Source organism: Pithys albifrons, chromosome 7, assembly GCF_047495875.1.
Source record: "Pithys albifrons albifrons isolate INPA30051 chromosome 7, PitAlb_v1, whole genome shotgun sequence".
Lineage (NCBI taxonomy): Eukaryota > Metazoa > Chordata > Aves > Passeriformes > Thamnophilidae > Pithys > Pithys albifrons.
The window spans coordinates 5,485,782-5,500,514 of NC_092464.1; the positions used below are offsets into that span (position 1 = coordinate 5,485,782).

At 47.1% G+C, this 14,733-nt stretch overlaps 1 protein-coding gene across 1 annotated transcript; it reads left to right on the plus strand.

Annotated features, from left to right (window-relative positions):
• The first annotated feature begins 579 nt into the window (after window positions 1-579).
• MYD88 (MYD88 innate immune signal transduction adaptor) lies at window positions 580-12,521 on the plus strand. Its single transcript, XM_071560087.1, has 5 exons — window positions 580-1,012; window positions 5,303-5,434; window positions 7,135-7,315; window positions 7,846-7,937; window positions 9,535-12,521. The coding sequence occupies exons 1-5, from the start codon at window positions 655-657 to the stop codon at window positions 9,687-9,689; spliced, it is 918 nt and encodes a 305-aa protein (XP_071416188.1). The 5' UTR covers window positions 580-654; the 3' UTR covers window positions 9,690-12,521.
• The last annotated feature ends 2,212 nt before the right edge of the window (window positions 12,522-14,733 follow it).

Genomic DNA, 14,733 nt, shown 5'->3' on the forward strand with positions numbered 1-14,733 from the left:
TACCAGCCTGAGAGCTGGAGAGTGTTCGGTTCATAGCCAAGAATTGTGTCTGCACTTGATATCAAAACCATTTAAAATGGTTCCCTGGCCATTTTTAGCATTTTGTTTTTATGCAGAATGTTTTTCTTGCTGGAAGAGCTTGGGAACTTGGAGATAGCCATATTTGTGCTGTCATGGAGCATCGTCACCTGAGGGGCAGCCCAAGTCTGAACACTGACCCCAAAAATGGGACGTGACTCTGGTCCACATGAGAAATGAACTGACATGGAACACAAAAGAAAGTTCACAGAATCATAGAATATGCTGAGTTGAAAGGGACCCATTGGGATCATTGAGTCCAGCTCCTGGCTCTGCACGGGACATCGCAAGGGCTGGCACAGGACTGGCGGTGTGGCTCCCCAGTGCTGACTCCCGCGGGCAGTAGTCCTGCTGGCCAGCCCATCGCTGCCTCCCAGCCCATCCCGGCCCCGCACACCCAATCGCTGCCCCCCAACCCGTCCCGGTCCCGCACACCCCATCGCTGCCCCCCAGCCCGCCCCAGCCCCACACACCCCGCGGGCGGACGGGCTGGCACAGCCCCGCGGGGGCGGGAGGGAGGCGGGGAGAGCCGGGAAGCGAAAGTGCCGGGAAGGGGAAGTTGTGAGCGGCCCAGCCATGGCCACGGCAGAGTCTAGCCCCAGCCCGAGCCCCAGCTCCAGCTCCAGCTCCGGCTCCAGCCCTGTGGACCTGCACGCCGTGCCCATGGTAGCGCTCAACTACGGCGTCCGCCGCCGCCTCGGGCTCTACCTCAACCCGCGGGCGGCCGCGGCTGCCGACTGGACGGCACTGGCGGAGGCGCTGGGATGCAGCTTCCTGGAGATCCGCCGGCTGGAGGGACTGCCTGACCCCACGGCCACACTGCTGGAGGAATGGCCGGGACGCTGTCCCGGCGGTGCCACCGTCGGGCACCTGCTGAATGTGCTGCGCCGCTTGGGTCGCGACGATGTGCTGACGGACCTGGCCGACAGCGTGGGTGAGGAGTCCGAGATGGGGAGACCGGGACAGCCCGGGGAATCCCGGCGCTGGTACGGGACTGGGGCCGAGGCTGCTCCCCGTACTGCTTCCGTGATGCTTGGGAGAGAGGGTTTGCCGTTCCTGTCGGTCCTTGCTGTTCCTGTCGGTCTTTTGGTGTTGCTGTCGGTCCTTGCTGTTCTTGTTGGTCTTTGCTGTTCCCGTCGGTCGTTCCTGTTCCTGTCAGTCCTTGCTGTTGCTGTCGGTCCTTGCTGTTCCTGTCCGGGGAGGTGATGTTAAGAAAAAAAATGTCACTCAAGAAGAAAAGCCCTTTTCAGACTCTGCAGTGACATCCTCGGTGTTTTCACGAGGGCCACAGAGATGCTCCGAGAGCTGGAGCACCTCTACTATGGAAATGGGCTGGGAGAATTGGGGGTATTCAGCCTGGAGAAGAGAAGACTGTGGTAAGACCTTAGAGCCCCTTCCAGAGCCTAAAGAAAAGGGAGGGGGACTTGTGGCATGGGTGGATAGTGATAGAATAAGGGGGAATGGCTTTAAACTAAAAGAGGCAATATTTAGGTTAGATATTAGGATATTAGATTAGTTATTAGGAAGAAATTCTTCCCTGTGAGGGTGCTTGAGGCCCTGGCACAGGTTGCCCAGAGAAGTTGTGGATCCCCCAATCCTGGAAGTGTTCAAGGCCAGGCTGGAAGGGGCTTTGAGGAACCTGGGATAATGGAAGGTGTCCAAGCACATGTCAGGGGGCTGGAAACATGATGATCTTTAAGGTCCCTTCCATTCCAAACTATTCTAGGATTCACAGGAGCCTCATGTAGCTTCCAGGAGAGAAGTGCAAAGTGACCTGAAGCCCAGTCTCATCCCAAACCTTCAATGATAAAGTTTGTGTGTGTCAAAGGATGCTTGGACCAGGTCAGCCAGAAGACAGCTTGCACTGACACCAGTCAGTGTGAGAATTATGATGTGTGGATATAGTGTGGTAGGAAGATACTTGCTAGGGGAGATGAGGGATGTGTGGACCTCGATGATGTCAGGGGAAAAAAGTTTCCTTGGAAACTTAAAAAAATTGAGACAGGTCAGTGAGAATATTGGGCTCATGTACTGTTTTGATAACCTTTTCTTTATAGGCTCTTCATACTCTTTGCAATTACAGAAATTTGGAGGGAAGCCAGCTGTTATCAGAAGGGGAATCTTTTTGCCAAAGGATTTCCAAAGCCAGAGACTCTGTTGAAGTCCTGTGTTGTATAATAGAACTTACTGGATTAGCGATGAGGAAGTAACACATCTCACTTCCTGTTATGGAGATAAAGGAAGACGTGGAAATCCATCACTGTAGAGAGCCTGACCAAGAAGTGGTGGAGGACTTCCCTTTGCTTCTGTGGTTCTTCCTACTTAAGAACACAGTGTGAAGACCAGGTTTTGGGAAAGACTAAAGCATCAGTGTGCTTTTTGATCTGCTGATCAGAATTTCCTGACAAATTAGAGGAGGTTTCCAGCTGTGTGAGAGAGCTGGGGCTTTACAGAAACATTGGGATCACCCAGGGTGGTTCTGGCCCCGAGCTCAGGATTTGACTCACTGGAAGGAATTCTGGTAGATGGGCTTTGTCAGAGCTGGAATAGACTGCAGCAGGAGTGGGCCAGGTCACACTGATAAGAGGAGACAGATTAATTCTTGGAGGAAAGACCCACTAAGAGCTGTTCAACACAAAAATGCTGTCTCTGGTTCAGGAAATGCCTTAACTGCAAATGGTCAAAAGATAGATTATAAGAATTGACTGTATACTATACCTAAAATATAAATTATTTTAGGGAAATATCTCTGTAAGCTTAATTTATTCTTAGGTTGCCCCCCGGACATCTGGATTTGTGCAGTGCTTGAGACAGGGAGGTGCTTGGGGCAGATGGACCCTCAGCCTGACCAGTGTGGCTGTTCTTCTCTGTTACTACTTTTGGCTGAGTGCTGCAGTGAGGGCTTGTGACCTGTTGCTGATGCTCAGAGCTCTTGCAGAAGTGGGAGGTATTTACTCTCAAGAGGAAAGGAAACGGAGAGTTTCATGCACAGTATTTCCTGGTGCCAGGGGCATCTCTGTGTGCACTGTCGGGATTCCTGCAGTGGGTCCAGCTCAGGATCAGAAAACATCAGTATGAGTGTCCCAGCAGCTCTGCCCTAACTGTGATTTCCCTCAGCAGCTTATTTTGCTGTTCAGTCATTTTTAAGCACCTGAAGCTCTTTGCTTTGTTATGTATGTGCTCTTTCCTGCTGAAACTTGATGATTTTTGTTTCTTCTCTGACCTGATATAAAAGTTCTGCCTTCCTGACTGACAGTTACTGGGTCTGTTTTCTCTATCTTCTCATCATGATACTCACTTTGCTATTTAAGTTTCATTATTTTTATTCTTTCTTTCCAATATCTCTCAGGCTTTTCTTAGACTGTTTGAGGGATGTAAAGCGTAGTTAGATGCTGGGTAGAGTGGGACAGCTTAGCTTGGAGGAGTTTCTTGCTACTTCGTTTTGTTTTTCAGGATCCTTTATCTTTATGGTCCCAAAGCCATCCCTGATCGTTGTTCACTCTCATTAACCTGTACAGTCAGGTGGTTTCCAGCTGAGGAGTGATCCATCCCAAATCAGTGAATGCCTTTCATCCCTCCAGCCTCCTGGCACCTCCTGGTAGCTGCAGTTAAAATAAACCCATGACTGCTGAACCCATTGGCAAATTCAAGGTGACTCTAATCCTGATTTCAAAGACACTGATTTACCTGACACACCTCATGGAGAGGTGGGGCTTGAGTTTGAGCTTTAGTGAGGGAAGACCTGAAGTCTGAACCTTCTGGCTGGTAAAGAATCGGGTTGGTTCTTCCCTCTGCAGGACTGGAGAGGCAGTGAGGAGGAGAAAGGCAGATTGGGAAAGCCTCAGCCTCAGGAAAAGCCTTGATCAGATCTGAGCTTTATTAGATTGGAGATAATCCAGTCACGAGATGCAAAGCTGAGACAAAAGCAGGGGATGGGGCCTCAAAATGGACTTCCTGCAGACTTGCTTATGCTGATCAGGGATCCTTTGCTCTGCTGTTGCACTGGCAAGCTCTGCAGCTGTGCCAGCCAAACCCTCTGAGTGATCAGGAGTTTCCTGATTAATACTGGTTGGTTGTGTTTTTTAATCTTGAGCAAGGGCAAAGGTTATAGGGAGTTTTATTTTTTTCTTAATTCCTGTTTTCAAATCTCCTTTTACTTTCAATTCTTCTGTAATTGCAGAGTAGCAGAGGCTGCAGGGTTCTTGTTGCTTCTCCAAAGACTTAACAGTTACATTTATAATTTGGTTTTAAACCAAGTCTGTTTATAGTAGATCTGTGTCCATCACTGTCCTGGTTGGGAAGTTCACAGCAGTGACAGTAGCAGGACTTGGCCCTTCAGTCATCCCAGATCAGGGTACACACCCACTCTGTCTAGATTCCTTGTAGGTATTACACAACATAAAAGCTGTTTCAGGGGCTCCTTGAAATTTTTCAGAGTCCTCCTGAGTGTGGTGACTGTAGATAGTCATCCCCACCTGCAGTTGTCCTGGCTGACAAAGGCCCGGGGTGTCAATCAGCTCGTGTATGTCTGCAGAAAATTGCTAAGATTGGAGAAGACCTCCAAGATCACTGGTCCAACCATCCATTAACCCAGCACTGCCAAGGCCAGCTCTAAACCATATCCCCAAGTGCCACATCTACATGTCTTTTAAATACCTCCAGGGATGGTGACTCCACCACTGCCCTGAGCAGCCTGTTCCAAAGCCTGACAACCCTTTCAGTGAAGAATTTTTCCCTAATATCCAATCTAAACCTCCCCTGGCGCAACTCGAGGACATTTTCTCTTGTCCTGTTTTTTTACATGGGAGAAGGGATTGACACTGTGAAGACTTCTACTTGAGAATCCTCCCCAGCTGTTTTGTGATTTCAAATACTCCAAAATGCAGCATGGTGAGAGCAGGCAGCAGGGGTGGGAGCTGATGCCTGCTGTAAAAGGTGTGCTGGGATATACTGAAACCAAGGGTAATAGGAGGAGATTGGTTTAAAACAAATAAAAGGAAAGTACCTCCTTAAACAGCAAGAATGAGCTTCAGTAATTAATTGCTAGAGGAGGTAGTGGAGGCAGCATCAAGAGGTTCAGAAGGGGGTGAGAGAAATTCTACATACCAAAAAAACAAAGAGATTTCCCTTTCTATCCCTGAAATAGCTATTCTTGTTTTATGGAACTCCAGTCATGTAAACCCACGTCACAGGAGCCTCTTACCTTGGTGGTGTGTTTTTGCAGAGAAGGACTGTAAGAAGTACTTGCAGAGGAAGCAGGAACAGGCCAATCAGCCTCTTCAAGTGCCAGCAGTGGACAGCAGCGTGCCAAAGACCTCAGAATTGATGGGCATCACCACCAGGGATGATCCATATGGTAAGTGCCTGTGATTCCATTGCTGCCTGATGCCTCGTGTTGGAATTGCCTTCAGCTGTAGCAGATCCCCTTGAGAAATGCAGAAAACCTGTTTGCTTTCATTCCTCCCACAACTTTTAATAAACCCAGGTTGGAATGCTTTGCCTGGTAGTCACCAGGCATTTTTCACTTTTCCTGTTTCCTAGAGCAGAGAGGAAAAGCAACCCTGGGGAATGCCATACCCAGGAACAAGCTGGCACAGAGCCACTGGACACATAGGGGAGGAGACTTCCCAGAAATATGTCCCTTTGCCCAGCCTGCCACAAGGCAGCAGCTGAAAGCTCGGGGGGAGGGATGTCAGAGCTGATTTCCCTGTCCTGTCTTGGGCAGGTGAAAGCACCTTGAATGAGAAGGAAGTGGGTTTGAAGTAGGGCTGAGTGTGAAGTGGGCAGAGGGAGGAACCACAGTTCTCTGTGTGTGTGTTGCTGGGCTGTGTGTGCAGCTCTGTGTGTGCAGCCACGTGCATGTGCCACCACGTGCAGCCCTGCATGTGCAGCCATGTGTGTGCACACGTGTGTTTGTGCTGGCCAGGCTGACTCTGGGTGCCCACTTTGGGGTGGGGGCATCATTAACCTTCCCAAATATCCACGGACCAATATGCTGGTGTTTGTACATGGCAGCTTTGCCTGATGTGACCCCCAGGTTAGCGTGGTGCCCCCACAGCAACACCCTCCGTTCGACTGACCTGGCAGACATTCCCTTTCTGCTTCACTGGATGCTTCTTGGGCTGGATCTGCCTGCTGGGTTGATACTTTCCTCAGCAGTTTTTAGAGTCTCTGACCTATTTTTTCACTGTGGTAGGCTTTAACTGGCATAAAAAATTGAAAATATCTGTAGTGACATTTATATGGAAAAAAACATAACAGTGGGAAGCTATCCAGCAGAATTAATGCACTTAATTATGAGAAACATTGCCCTTAAAATGCAGTGGTTTAATATTTGGATAACTGCTAAACAAAAAAGAGCTGCCAGCCATTAATGTCATTGGAAAACAGGCCCATTTACTTAGGGTATGACTTCAGGTTCCCAGGTTTGACATCTTAGCCATAAAAATGGCATGTTCCAGATTTCAAGGCTGAGCCCATAGCTCCATGGACAGCAGATGGCAGGACACTGCTGGGTGAAGGGCCTGCAGGAAGGTTTTGGTTGGGATGTTTGAATCTCTGTGAGCTGAACTAGAGAATGAGGACCTGGAGCCACGAGGATATTTTAGATGTGTAACTCCCAGTGAAATCTCAGAGTGCTGGGGCTCTGAGTTGCATCCTCTGGGATACTCTGATCCCTCCAGCTCTTCCCAGGCTCTGTCTCCCTTCAGCTTTCTGTGCCTGGATGTTACTGCCTCGACAGATTTTGCCCATCTGCATCTCAGCTCCCCTTCCCTGACCATTGCCAGCCCCTGTGGGTGTGTGTGAACAGCCTGGGTGGTGGAAGCAGCCAAGGCACAGATGTGTTACCTCCCACCAGCCCTGTTAGGGACAGGAGTCTGGGCTGAAGGGCAGCTGGTCTAATAAAATGTTAAATTACCTTTGCAAGTTTGGCCAGAGCTTGTCTGTCAGAGCTCCTGATTCCGAGTCAAAATCTGTGGGAGCTTGTGAAAGCTCAGTAGAGGAGCGAACTTCATTTATAGTAGGAGATGACAGCTACATTTTTAATGGTTTCAGGAAGTGGAACAGAGATATTTGATGCCTTCATCTGCTACTGTCAGAAAGACCTTCAGTTTGTCCAAGAGATGATCAGGGAGCTGGAGCAAACAGAGTTCAAGCTGAAGCTCTGTGTGTTCGATCGGGATGTTTTGCCGGGAAGCTGCGTGTGGTCCATCAGCGGAGAACTTATAGAGAGGAGGTGAGTGAGCTGTGGCTGTTGGGGCCAGCTGAGTGGAGTGGAACTTTACATTCAGTTTATCCTGATGTCTGTGGTGTGGTGCCAGTGAAACAGCAAAAATCCACAAGAATGTCTGTATGGGGTTTGTTTTATGCTCTTGGCTCAAGAAGGGCGACTCAAGCATTCCCCAACATGTTGATTCATTGTGTTCATGAGGGAGGTGCTGCTGTAGCGATCCTGCTTTTATCTGATCGCTTTTCTTGGCCTTGTTTGTGATGTACAGACAGAGGGTCACACAAAGGTTGTACAGACAACCTGGACTCTCCTGTTTCCTCAATTTTTGGTATATGAGTGTTATCTGTAATCAGGTTTTGGTGTGTAACGTTGCTGTCTGTCAGTCGTTCCTGCTCTGCAGTTAATTCCTGCTGGAACAAAACTGCCAGGTCCTTCTCCACCAGAGCAATTCAGAGCAGTATGTGCTTCTCTCCATGATAATGAGAACCACCTCCTTTGACATTTTATTCTTTTTTCCCCTGTCTCTTCATCACCAGGTGTCGGAGGATGGTGGTTGTCATTTCAGATGATTACCTGGAAAGTGATGAATGTGATTTCCAGACCAAATTTGCTCTTAGTCTTTCCCCAGGTAAGATCTCACAAATATTCCCATTTACAATTGCACATTATTATTATTATTTTTAGTGCAGTGACATCTGAAGCATCCAAGGGCAATGGGCTCTGTACTACTGGAGCTAACTGGCTTCATAATTTGGTTGTGCAGGCAGGGAACTGGACTCGGTCCCTTGCCCTGCTGTTGACCTTCCATGTGACTGAGAGCGAGGAGCTGCCTGTGCTGCAGTGCTCCAGCTGTCAGTGGGGTAATGCTGCCTGCTCCAGAAATGTCAGAGCTGCATGTCAAGCTTGTGAAGGGCTTTGAGATCCACACAGGAAACTTTGCTACTAAAGGGAAAAGTATTATAGTAAATTCAAGGTGTGTAAATGCTGGAAATAGGGTGTCAGGTAATGGACATGCAGATTTTGAGGCCAGGCTGGATGGGGCTTTGAGCAACCTGGTCTAGTGGAAGGTGTCCCTGCCTGGGGTGGAACTAGATGATCTTTAAGGTCCCAACCCAAACCATTCCATGATTCTGTGATTTTTGTAGAGATCTTTGAGTATTGTGGATCTGTAAGGAAAATATGGAATGAATGTTCAACTTTGGTTGGAAATTTTTTTACGTATTTTGTTCTAAATTGAAAAGCCACCGATTTACTTCTGCCAGGTCTGTTCTGGTTGCCCTGCTCTAAGCACTAGTTATTGTACACTTGTGTATGTTGTTGGGGAGTAAGTGCAGCCCAGCATAATAGTATGGAAGATATGTAATGTCAGGAGGAGTGTCTGCACCTGAAGTCCCTTTTCTAGGTAAGACATCTGATATGGTATTATAAATGACATGCCAGGGGTTAGACTGGCAGCCAGTGGCAGGGCTGGGAGTTGGCTGCATCCTCCTTGATACAAAAATTTCATATGATGGCAGTTAATCCATTGAACACCCCCAGCACGTTGTATCAGCCCCCAGTCATCAAGATTTGTAGCAAAGTCCTTCTAGTTCTTAACCAGTTTCTTGTGGGCATCACACCTTCTATTAGAACATGAGAAGTTCTGTCTGTATGGAATGGCTCCACCAGTGAAAATGTGTTTAAGTACAGGAAGTACAAGCCTAGGGAAGTCACAGGGTTACCTGTTTGTGTGGGGTATAACTAAAGCACAGAAAGATTTGGTGGCAGGTTCTGGGAGCTCCATGGCTTACTCCAGCATCCGCTGCAGTTACGGAATCTTGGTTATTTGCCTCATCCATGTCTTGGTGTCATCACTTGCACTGAGCAGCACAGGTGCAGGTGATGGCAGGAGTCCCTGTGGAGAACTACAAGGGGAGAAGTTCTTCTGTACAAGAGTTGCTTTTTCAAGCAGCAGCAGTCACAGGGAGAGTGTTCTCATCTCATGGTGTCTCCAGAACAGCAATTCATGTCAGCAGGCAGATTCCTTATACATCCCCTTGGCTGGGGAACATCTGCAACCTGAGTAAATCAGGATTTGAAACCTGCTCTCCAGGGTGAAAGCTCGTTGCAGTACAATGAGGTGACACACAAACCTTGGTCTTGTGATTTGTGTGCGGTGGTGGGGAGGAAATGGATGCAGGATCTGACTGTGGCTCTGTGTAACCTCTGCCTGCGTGACCTTCCAGGTGCTCGCAGCAAACGGCTGATTCCAGTCAAGTACAAATCCATGAAGAATGAGTTTCCAAGTATCTTACGGTTCATCACGATTTGTGATTACACCAACCCCTGCACCAAGAAATGGTTCTGGACGAGACTGGCAAAATCCCTCATGCTGCCATGATGCAAAGTCCTAAGAGCTGGGTGCTCCTGTATCCTGTCCTGGATGTGCCTTTGGACTGGGGTGTGTTCACACAGGGTCTCCCACCACTTCAGAACCTGGATCCTTGCAATTGATGTTTGGAGCCTGCAACTGGAACAAAGAACTTTCTGTAGTGCTTCATCATAACTCAGAGGATAAAGCAACTGTGTGAGTGTTCTGGGTCCAGTCAGTGAGCAGCAGCATCCAGCACTTGTGCAGGAAGCACTTTCACTGGAAATACTGAAAATACACATTTAGAGACTGAGTGCCTGATACAGGAAGGCTCTCTTGTAAGCATTAGCAAGACCTCAGAGCCTCAAACTTCAGGCTTTGTCACACAAGCATTTCCTGTTGTTTTAAAAGCTACAGTAACATCTGGGGTTGGTGGGATTGTACCATGTTCGCCATGTCTGTCTCTGTTCACATTAATTTGATGACCTTATACCAGCATCTCATATTCTTAGGTATTATTACATGTTCACAATAGAGCATTCCTTCAGGAGAAATTCAGTTTTAAAATACATATTTTCAGTGACAAAATTTTTACTACACAAAGCAGGGGCTGCTGTTGCTCATTGACTTGACCAGGAACCAAACTGTGCACCTTAGTGGGTCCAGATCATAAATTCTTTCACCTTTAAAAGCCTTCTAAAACCCAGCAGCTTTTGAGATGCCTCAAAGGCAGAGGGATAAATATTGAAAAGTGTATTAAATTGAGGATTGGGCTATTTAAAATATAAAGGCAAATGTGACATTAATAGGAAAGAGCCTATTTTAATTAACTGCCACAATAATTACTGTATTTCTGTGACTAAGGCTCAGAGCCATGTCGAGACTGCTCTGCTTGTTAGACTTGGCCTTGAATCCTGCACAATGACTAGCAGATCTCATCAGTGCTCTGGGGTGGGGATCAGGAGTTCTGCCCAAAGGAGTGTTTTAAAGCAACTCAGTGGTGTATTAAACAGATTTACAGTAAATATTTACTTTTTAAATTGTGGAAGAGAAGAATTTTGCTTATGTATCTGCAGTTGCTTGAACTCTGCCCCTTTGTTCATTACTTCAGCCACTGACTCATGTTGATTTTACAGCTTAATGTTTTACTAGTTTACATTTTTAAGGTTGCATCTGGATGTAATTTTTAATTTTTTAATTTTAGATTTGTTTTAAAGCATCACCAGGGCTGAGGCACAGGCAGACATTCCCCCTCCTCTCCCTCACCCACCCTGTCAGTGAATGATCCCTTACCAGGGATGCTGCCAAATCCTGTCCAGGTGCTGCTGCTCGTTCCTCCTGGCTGACAGCAGCAGCCCTTGACCTGAGCACCTTGGCATTTTTAGATATACCGACGAGCTGTTTTTCTCCTACAAAAATAACTAGTGCCTTTGTGCCAAGGTGACATTTACACCTTTCTGTTTTGCCAGAGCAAATGAGAAGTCTGCGGGCTCTGGAGGAGGAAAGTTAAGCTGATGAGGGTGTTCTAAATAGTTTGTCTTCATGTCCTATTGCCCTCAGGCCTCTCCTGCAGAAGTGGAGACAGCTGCTTGCCTCAGGCTTTCTGCATAATCGTTAAATGTTAATTGTAGGAGAGTTTCGAGAGGCTGCCTGATCCCCAGGCGCTCGGAATTCTCATACTCTGGAGTGTCTATAAACATCAATTATGGGTCATTACTCGCAGGACCAAAGCAGACTCCGCTTGCCTGGAGAGCTGGAAGGGCTCTGGAGGGTGGTTGGAGGGAGCTGAGGCAGGAGCTGTGGACGCTAGAGGGAGGCCATGGCTCGTGCTGGCACCGAGAGGGATCTGTAAGGTGGGATGGCAGAGAGAGACAGCCGGGGTGGACCAGCTGGGCACTGACCCCTCGTCCGAAATGGAGAAGACAGGAGTGGGTTCTCTTCCTCTGCCCTTTGCACCCTCTGCTGAGGAGGCTATACCAAAACCAGCGAGAATTTTGGCAACTTGAACCTCCTGTAGTGACTTCTGCCTGGGTTCTGATGGGTGGTTTGGGACTTGGAGTGTTGTAAATGAATAAAAAATAACAGCAGGAAAAATAATGATGTTTGTAATAAATGATTCGGTGATCGCCCAACAGGGAAAGTGCTGGTTCTGGATGAGAAAAAAGAAAAAGGAGCTGAATTTCTAAATCTGCTGAATTCTAGTAGATAAATGCCACATTCCATTTAATGGTGAAGGATGTTGGGATCTTGTTACCACCCCGCTTGTGGGTGCCCTGGCAATTTTTCTGACACAGTCAAGTCCTATTGCTGTGGGACTTGGTTTATTTTGAGCAATTAAAATTTGTCTTCTGTGCTAAAATAATTATTTTGCTGTAAAGTGAGGTAACAGCCCTAAAACATAAACTATGCTTTAAATACATACCCTCTTCTATGTAAACCCCAAAGTTTATGCATTTCTTACACTTTATCAGCCTTGTCATGATAATTTCAAGCATGACAATGTAGATATTGTGAACCTGCTCCAGTGGCAATTGGAGTTCTCTTTCCCTTTTTGCTGCTTAGTGAAAGGTCAAAAATGTTGCATGCCTTTAAGAAAGGGTTTTATAAAATTGTGATGTTACTTTTTTTTGCTACTTTGTTCTTCATTGAAATTGTCCTAGTTGAATCTGTTAGGATCAAATCATTTATTTTTATATACAGACATATATATTTATATTACTTTCTATCCTGATACAAATCTATGGCAAAGCATTTGTGTTTATAGCCATTCTGAAAATAGTCAGTGATTCTGTGGTTTTTCTCCTCAAAGAAACAAACTTTTTCTACTTGTGAAAACATTTTGAAATAAAGAATGAAAACCCATCGGGCTGAATCTCCTTCTTGGGCATCAGAGAATAAAACTGAGTCTCAAAATGAAGTGTAAGTGAAGAATGATACAGGATAGTTCTTTATTTTTTTCATGTTTTGGTTAAATTGCTTCACCAGAGTGGGGTTTTGGCTGTGCCTGGGACAGGGAGAGGTAGAGTTGTGTCATGTCAGGAGGAAAAATATCAAGGAATTTTACTTCAGACACACGTGGTTTATCTCCAGGTCACGTTTTTGTCTTTGTGATCTGTGTCTGTCACTGTCCTGGACTTGTTTCAGTTCTGGTACCCTGGAGGTTGGAGGGGATGGAGCCGGGAACTCCCCTGCGATGCCGGACCATTAACTCCTGCTCTGCTCCCTTTCGGAGGCCCTGGCAGGGATAGATCGCAGTGCAGTGATCCGGGGGATCCTGCCAGCTTTATTTCCTCTGGCTCGGAGTCAGTCCAAGCCAGGAAAATAACTTACAAACCCAGCAGCTGTCGGGCCAAGGCCCTGCCACAGGAAAAGATGAAGGATCACAGAATCACGGAAGTGTTGGTTGGAAGGAATTCCTGGAGATCAGGGAGGAGCTGCTCTTCCCAACAGGAGGGGCCATATGCTAATCCACTTGCAGGACCACGTTCCCTATAAAGTGTCTCTGCTATGGCTACTATGAGTGAACATATGGACAGTGATATGGAAACCATCCTACGATATACTCTAGATAAAAACTGCTGGCAAGAACAACCTGCCAGGAGAATCCCACTCCTGGAAGTGCTGGCATCCTCTTGCTTCCAGTGTGGCTTTATGCCACTCCCCTCTTCCATTTGGAGCAGTGAATGATTCTTGCCCGTATTTGAGCACGAGTGTAGCTCTGAGTCAGCTGGGCTGAGGGGGTTCTGCTGCAGTGGCTCTTTTTCAGCTGTCATTCCTCTTGTGCCAAAGAAATATTCCCAGCCCTCTGTTTCACTTTGGTGCAGGAACGTTGTTGCCACTGCCTCATTTACTGGAGGACTATGTTTACCTGGTGATACTCAGTAACCAGCACACTCAGTAACTGCAGAATGTTCTCAGCCTCCAGAGAGGGAGGGCGAGAGGTCAAGTACTGACCTCGATGGATCAAATTCCATCCTTCACTAACACTGACATGAAAAGAGTTGTGTTACCACGATGGAGGCACTGCTTGGTCCAGAGGGCACATTTAGAGGAATAAAATTAGCATAGGGAAGGAAGTGTAATTATGCATAAAAAACTGCTGGGGAAATGTTGTTTGAACATCCTGGAAACATATTTTAATAAGGCAATAAGAAACAAATCCCACAAGGTTCACACTGCTGGGAAACACACTCATAGAGCTTATTAAAGACCATCTCTCTGACCATTTGGGGCTGTGTACAAATATTTTGCTAAAGTTAATTTTCTCTAGGTGTTACAACCATTTTTGGACACCCCTCCCTAGAATTTTGAGATGAATTTGAACCCAACCCAACTTCTTGATCAGCACTATCAAGCCCAGCCCTGGAAAATTTGTTTATTTTCTAGCAAAATCTGCAGTCAGAGGACTGAATATTGTATTCGCTCTGGGGCTGTGCTGCTCTGTGAAAAGTATAATTAACTGAAGGTGTGTTTAAGTCTTAAGCTGTTGCAAAGCCTGATTTATAAACAGTGTATTTTCTGTTCTGTAGAACCCAGCTTAGCAATGCCTTTCCCTCCTCCAGTTCTCGCTGATGAAGCTGCTTCTGCCATGGCAGAGGTTGGGGCTGACCATGCCCACTGGAGAGTGGTTTCTTCTATCTCAGCTGGATAAGATGGTTTCCACAAAAGGAGGGGATGCATCCCTGCAGTTCAGAGCATGGAGTTTTCAGCAGCTGCAGTGAGAGTTTCTTCTGCCTGGCAGCCAGTGGAGGGGCTGATTCCCAATTCCTAGTCTTGCTTAGGTTGGGTTTTGGTGGGGCTGGACTGGAAGGAGAGAATGAAGATTTCTGCATGTCTCTCTACAAAAGATTGCTTGGAACTTTTTCCTCTTCCTGTTTCCACCTGCCTTCCCACCACCCTCCAGAATGGAACAGTGCACAGTGTCTGGGGCTGAGCCCAAGGACTGCATGGCTGTTCCATCCTTTCAAGCCTCCCCTTCCCAGCAAATGTGGAGAACCCCCAATGAGGAGGCAGGTGGCAGAGGGATGGGAGCACAGAGGCACTGGGAGGAACATGCCAAGGCTTCCTCAACAGC